The sequence below is a fragment of the Ctenocephalides felis genome, unplaced genomic scaffold (genome assembly GCF_003426905.1).
Source record: "Ctenocephalides felis isolate EL2017-DRISC unplaced genomic scaffold, ASM342690v1 CF-g0.4_SCAFFOLD_03571, whole genome shotgun sequence".
Taxonomy (NCBI): domain Eukaryota; kingdom Metazoa; phylum Arthropoda; class Insecta; order Siphonaptera; family Pulicidae; genus Ctenocephalides; species Ctenocephalides felis.
The window spans coordinates 7,795,654-7,803,012 of record NW_020539725.1 but is presented as its reverse complement, the minus strand read 5'-3'; the positions used below and the strand labels follow the sequence as shown (position 1 = coordinate 7,803,012).

The window sequence follows — 7,359 nt, the reverse complement described above, 5'->3', positions numbered from 1 at the left end:
CCCAGATGTAGATTTAAAGTGTTTTATATAATGTACATGTTTGTTTTAACATATTATCAATAAATGTTATAAACTTGGTTCATTTATTTTGGTTTTACAGCAGGGAATACAATACATATCAATACCTTAAACTAAAGAAGCTATAATGGTCTGTAAATTTTAAATTACTATTGATGTATCATCTAATTTCAAATGAGAAAAAGTGAATTTAAATTTTTTAGTTCAAACTTACATTTACAAACATTAAAGAAATGATATTGAATAATAAATGTTTCTAGTGTTTATGTGAAAATCCCCTAATATGGAAGCTCTTGGTGTCATGGTGCTAATATGCTGGTAAGCCAATATTTGTTATAGATAATATGAACACACTTATTTAGAAGTACATTTAGCAAATGAGAGTAGGCAACGGGAAATATATAGTTAAATAAAACTGATAATTAATCTATAATATTTTATTTATGAACGGCATTGCCATTGACAATAATATTTACATAATCACTGAACTTTTTTGAAATAATTTCATCTCCGGGAGCACAAAATGGATTGCAGATTGCATTACTGTACAAAGAATGAAGTCTTTTGAACATTGTTCGAACCTCGTTGTCACGTAATGTAGTGCTGGATGAATTTATAACAATTATAAATTTAACTTTGGTGTTCGTGACGTAGCCAAAGATTTTATAAGTTTCAGTCGAGTATAATTGGCCAAGGTACAATTCTTTGCTGTCCTTAACAGCACTTAATCGTTCTTCCACAACATCGAGAGCGGCATGAACTTCGTATTGCAGCTCGAGCTCATTGTCCGAGTCTAAACAAGAAAAGAATCGTGGCGCGTTATTTTTACCAATTATTGCAACGCACACTGCCATCAGGAAGTTATAAGATAGTAGTAGTTTTTCCAAACCAAATCAATCTAACCAAATAAGTGAATTCGACTATTACTGTGTCCTATTAATAATTGTTAATTTTGTGTTAAATATGTCACTATTTGAAGAGAATTATATATTTATATTATCTATGCAGGTATGTACGATATTATAGGTTATGTATGTTTTGACAATTCACAATCAGTTATCAGAATCAGTCATCTATGCAACGGTTCAATCAAGCTTTATTTTAGCTAAATTAAAAAAATCAGAATTTTATTATCGCTAAAAGATGATATAACTAGGCGTTAGTGGCGTTTTGCCTTAAGATTACCCGAAAACCCGATATTTGTAAATAATCGACTTATAAAAATTGACATTTAGCAACGGCTCATTATTTCAAACTTCAATGCAGTGGTATCCAACCTTTTTTGCACCGCGCCCCCCTGCTCTAATAAAAACAATTGTTGCGCCCCCATTAAATTTTGCAGCAATTTAATTTTATAAATACTCAACTGGTATTACCTGGGTTATTTTTGAAAATGGTACTTTACTATGGTACGCGACCACCATAGAACAGCTTGGCCCCCCATGAGGAGGCGCGTCCCGCAGGTTGGAAACCGCTGCTTCAAATGAGTGTTTATAACTAAACCATTTTTGGTAAGCCTATAGTTTATGGTTAAAATTGAATTCAACAATTAATTATTCAATTTTAACCATAAACCATAGATAAAGAGTATAAAACCATAAACTATAGGCTTACCAAAAATGGTTTTAGTTATAAACACTCATTTGAAGCAGCGGTTTCCAACCTGCGGGACGCGCCCCCTCATGGCGGGCCAAGCTGTTCTATGGGGGTCGCGTACCATGGTAAAATAAATGTAATTATAAAGAAACCGCTCGGCCGATCTTTGCCGAATATTAATCGCCAACATTCCCAAAACTGATATATTTCAAATCGCTAAAAAGGTTTAAGCAAAAAATATTCAGAATTCGAACGTATTAGCCAATTATAAAGAAACCGTTTGTCCAATTGCCTATCGCAAAATTGATCAACTCGATTTCTTATCGAGTTTCATCAAACGGCTTTTAAATTTTTAAATCTCTGCAGCCGTTTTTGAAACAACTTCCTGAAGGAGAAGTTTATGTTTTCGCCGAATAATTCGGCTTATATTTTTGACCTATTTTTGTGTCAAGACATTCTGAACTGTTTGAATCGATCCGATGTCTGATTTTCTTTAGAAGAAGGAAATAACTTTTACTTATGCCTTACGTTTCGATATTTCGAGCTCAAAAGTATAAACATAGATAAAAAAAGACCAGTGGCGTCGGAACCAAATTTTTGATGGGTGGGCTCTTTTTTTTTGATAGACATGTTTATCAGCCAGTGGGTTTTTTTTTAGAGATATCAGCCCATATAATTTTTTGAAATTGATGGGTGGGCTGAGCCCCCCCCCCATCAAAATTCATGGGTGGGCTCAAGCCCACACAGCCCACACGGTTCCGCCTTCCAGTGGCGGATTAGGCTTTCTGCCGCCTTAGGCCCTATCTGATTTACTTTTTTATTTTAGCAAATATTTTTATATTACATCACTAACAATTAGATATAATTTTTGGCTTCCCGAAGCGTAAGTTATAGTAATCGCAAAAGAATCAAAAATTATTTTTTTTGCACAAATTCACGTTTCAAAATCAACATTTTTGTTTATTGAATATGGTATCAAGTTAAAACTTACTAATGGACTAATCACGTTTTTCTTTTTAAACACATTTTACCTGAATATGAAATCAAGTTAAAACCACATGTACTATTCACGCTATTTTAAATATATTTATATCAAAAATTTGGCATAGTTTTTCTAAACTAATGTTATCTATCAGTTAATCAGTAATTTCGAAATCGTCGGCAAACTTTTTTTCCGCACATAGCTTACACATTACACACACACTTATCGGATACAATTTTCCGTGGACGATTTCGAGAGCGCAGATCAACCGATTTGAATGATTAGCTTTTGCCAAAGGCAGTTGCTGCCTTTTCGAAGATAAGGAGCAAAAAGTGCAAAAATGGCAATTCAATTTTTGAGAGAACCGCGAGTTCAATTTCCAAATATCTCGAAAAACATTTTCTAATTTTGGGAAGGATTTTTTCAAATTTTCTGTTTCATTATCATACTAACTATATTTAAAAGCAATATTACCACATTTAAAAAAAAACTGATACAAAAAAAAATCCGAGTTGAGAGATATGTATAGCACTATAATATACCGAGCGCAGCGCACAGTCGAGCAGTTCGACTCCCGAGTGGAAAGTGTTAAAGCATACCATTTCTAACATAAAAATCTATGATATATAAAATTGAGATTAAGCTATTGGGAACAAATTCTCAACTGTTTATTTTGAAAATAAAATTTTCACACACTTATGCATACCATAAGAGCCCCACGAACAGAAGCAAATTTCGAATTTGAATCTCATACAGACTACAAATTTGCAAAGTATGACTACAAATGATTCTGCATTATTTTCAGATCTTATTAATGAATATTCTCATCCCCTGCATAAACAAAATTGTAACAAAAACAGCACTTTTTTTCAAGTATTTATATCAATAAACATTTACACAAATTCGTTTGCGTTGAAAATATTTCAAAGTACCACATATTACCAACTAATCTATGTTACTTTCAGTTAATACTTACAAAGCTTGAATAATTTATAACTAATTCTTAAATTTTTAAAAAAGCATTTGCTACATAATGATTTAAACAGTGGTCATTTGAAAAGAAATAATTTCATTCAACAAATTTATCAATATAAATCAATTTTTTTAATGTAAATATAATAAGAATATACATAACTTAATACAGCTTATATATATTAACCAATAGTACTTCTAAATATTCTGGATTTAAAATACAAATTTGGTAAATACAGACTGTGAATTTCTTACACAGATTCTCAGAAAATGTAAAGAATACACAGCACATATTACTTATAGTGCTTTTTTTTTTAAATAAATTATGAAGTTTTTAATAAAACTGATGATACTATATTTTATTACGTAAACATGATGGTGTATCAAATTATTGTTTGGATTCTCTAATATTATCTATATTATGTTTTGTCTTACAATTGCATATATTTATTTATAATAATCGTGTTGGAATACCAAAAAGAAAAAAACATACATTTACTTTTATTATAAAATATTATGTAAGGAATATAGTTTTATGAATATTTAAATTTATCGCCAACTTCGTTCGTCCATACTTGCTTAAATTCACTTATATTATTATCTCTTAGAGTAGCTGTTTAACCCATCATATTAACTCATTTGATATTACTTAAATTTTACTTGGTATTGATTTAATATTGTGTAATTTAAATACAAGGCGTCCATTGGGCCAAACCTGAAATAAAAATGACACTAAAACATAACTATTTTATAATATTTTTCAAATGTTACAGCCTTTAAAGAAGAATAAAGCAATGAGGTGGTATATGATAGAAGATTAACTAGAATTAATAAGAGCATAGAAACAACTACATTATTTTTCACTTATATGGGTAATCTCTTGTCTGAATACATTTAATAGCCATGGATCTTCAAGCAAAACCAAAAAATCTATTTGCAAATGTTAATAATATATTTTATATGACATGATATCTTACCAGTAGCATATTGGAACATTTATTCAACAGCAGCCAGACTTATTAGTCTCGACTGGTCTGCCTTGATCAATCTTAACTTTGCTTGCGGTATCAGCAGAGCTGCTTGGTGGACCAACTCGGTTCTTGATTTCCGCAGCCATTGTCATAAATGCTTGTTCCACATTTGTTGCGTTTTTGGCTGATGTTTCCAAAAATGGCACTCCTAACTGGTCAGCATATTCCTTTAAAAAGAATGTGATTACATTTCACATAATTTGCTAAAATTAAATTTCAGTCATACTTATAACAAACAGTTCAAGGGCTTGTATTCGGAACCTAAAATATTTGTTAATTAGGAGACTACTGCTCACTTATTTAGCTTATATCAGCATTTATTGAAATAAAATTATATTCTATTGTTCTATATTCAAACTTTTCAAAGCTATTTGCTTAAGAAAAGAGTCTACTATTTAATAATTGATTTTAAACAACAGTGGGTGAACTCCAACATAAAAGCAAATTATTTTCATCTCTACAAATAAAAAATCATTTAACAAGCCAAATTATTTAACGATGAATACCTTAGCAGTAGTGTAGTCTACAACTTTCTTCGTAGTTAAATCACTCTTGTTGCCTACAAGTAATTTATTTACACTATCACAAGCATAGCGATCAATTTCTTCGAGCCATTGCTTAACATTTCCGAAAGACTCTTGATCTGTGCAATCATATACAACAATGATTCCATGTGCCCCACGGTAATATGATGAAGTTATAGTTCGAAACCGTTCTTGACCTGCTGTATCCCACTGAAAGCCACAAAATTCATTATATATATATATATATATATATATATATATATGTGTGTGTGTGTGTATGTATGTAAGGTATTTAAAAAATATTAATACACAATGCACAAACACAATGCATGTCAGAATTGTTTATGATTTCATAAATAATCAATGTTTACTGTTTAAAATTTATACTATAAATATTGATATCTTTGAAATATTTCATTATAGAATTTGTGCTATAGATAATGATACTCACAATTTGTAATTTTATGGTTTTTCCATCTAAGTCGATAGTTCTAATTTTCTGAAAAAGTGAAATATGTATTAAATATGCAAAAAATTAGACTATATAAACAAATTATTCAAAAAATATACATATATACTTACAAAATCTACACCAATTGTGCTTATATAACTTTCTGTATAAGTATCATCCTGCAATGAAGATAAACAAATCAAGCGAAAACTATTACCATATTTATTGGATATTAAATTTTATTCATACCGCAAACCGTAAAAGTAGACAAGATTTTCCAACACCTGAATCACCAATCAAGAGCAGTTTAAACAAGTAATCACTGAAAAATAGATATAAAAATGAAAATCAACTAAAACTAGTTTTTGTAATGTTATCATGCTGGCATTCAATAATCTCGGACTTGACCAATATGCAGTTGTTCTGATACAAATTTGGAAGGTTAATTATTGTAGCTCAACCAGCGTATGGAAAAAAATATTAAGAATGTATTAAACTTTCATAATATTAATACGTAATAAAAATATTGCTTTTCATGACATATGTATTATACAGTTTACAAGGTGTACAGTTCAACACAAATATTATTATTATTGTTAAAAATGAATGATTATTGTATCACAGGGTCTTTGAGCCTTCAAAAAAAATTTAAAAACTACTTTTTTTTCACTCAACACTTATTTAAAATAAGATAAGTGACATGATGTGAGATCTGTCATTCAAATACAGGTGAAAATATATGAATTCCTAAAATTCTGAAATTAAAATTGTACTATAAAATGTCAAAAAATAGTCTTCATTAAAAGTTGAAGTTTTATGATAATTTTAGTATTAATTTAACAAAAACTTGATAAAATATTTATTTTTAGTCTCTGAAAGCAATGCAAAGTTGAATCGCATTTCTTATCACTGTTATATTTTTCTTTGTGTTAATGTGTTGTCAACTTATACATTAATGACTCATAAGGTACGATTCTAGATTTTCTACACGTCGTAAAGGGGTAATCATATGATGAATTTCTTATAAAATATAATATTAACGTTTCGAATTATTTATGAAATTTGTAAGTTATTTGAGGGAACACCTAGATTTGACTATTGGTCAAGGTAAAAATGATACTGCTATGTCATTTCCACTAGCATTGTTTTTTGTACTCAAAGCATATAAATCTCATACTTACTATTCTGGATTCATTGTGGACATACTATAATTGAAACTACTTTATTCTAAATTATATCACTTGATATTCAAACACAGATTAAAGAACGCGTTGACATATGTTGGCAAAAAGTAAATGTTAAAATAATTCAACTGGATGTGGTGGAACAATGGCTACCGCCTACCAGAGACTGTAATTGACGTAACGCGAACGCAACGCAATTCGTAGAGAACTTTGCCACTTGGCAGTGGCAGATGGCAGATTGTTAACGTTCGATTGATTCAATGATCGGCAGGTGGCGACACTGGTTGTTGCAAACTTAACTTCATTTGCCCGTTGACATTTGTCTTTCAAGATTCTTTCAGTTAAAAATAGTAATTATTATATTTGCACATATCAATAGTGAAAAAGTATCTAGTGACTAATCATAAAAGTTAGAATTCATCTTATATATAAAAATGGATCGCAAAATGTGTTGGTAAGCGCATAACTCAACAACGCCTGGACCAATTTGGCCAGTTCTTTTTTTAAAATGTTCGTTGAAGTCCAAGGATGGTTGTTACGGAGAGAAAAAAACGAATAATTGCCGGGAAAACCCTAAAAACAGACCTTTTCTTCTTTAATC

The 7,359-nt window shown here is 30.3% G+C and overlaps 2 protein-coding genes across 2 annotated transcripts; both read right to left on the bottom strand.

Moving 5' to 3' along the window:
- Positions 1 to 258: 258 nt before the first annotated feature.
- LOC113385369 (trafficking protein particle complex subunit 2-like protein) lies at positions 259 to 1,208 on the bottom strand. Its single transcript, XM_026623216.1, has one exon. The coding sequence runs from the start codon at positions 870 to 872 to the stop codon at positions 456 to 458; it is 417 nt and encodes a 138-aa protein (XP_026479001.1). The 5' UTR covers positions 873 to 1,208; the 3' UTR covers positions 259 to 455.
- Positions 1,209 to 3,938: 2,730 nt separating this feature from the next.
- Positions 3,939 to 6,934, bottom strand: LOC113387052 (ras-related protein Rab-1A). Its single transcript, XM_026624806.1, has 7 exons — positions 6,756 to 6,934; positions 5,824 to 5,896; positions 5,706 to 5,753; positions 5,575 to 5,622; positions 5,106 to 5,333; positions 4,546 to 4,766; positions 3,939 to 4,283 (listed from the first exon to the last, which is right to left on the bottom strand). Exons 1-6 carry the CDS (start codon positions 6,776 to 6,778, stop codon positions 4,569 to 4,571), a joined length of 618 nt encoding a protein of 205 aa, XP_026480591.1. The 5' UTR covers positions 6,779 to 6,934; the 3' UTR covers positions 3,939 to 4,283; positions 4,546 to 4,568.
- Positions 6,935 to 7,359: the final 425 nt, after the last annotated feature.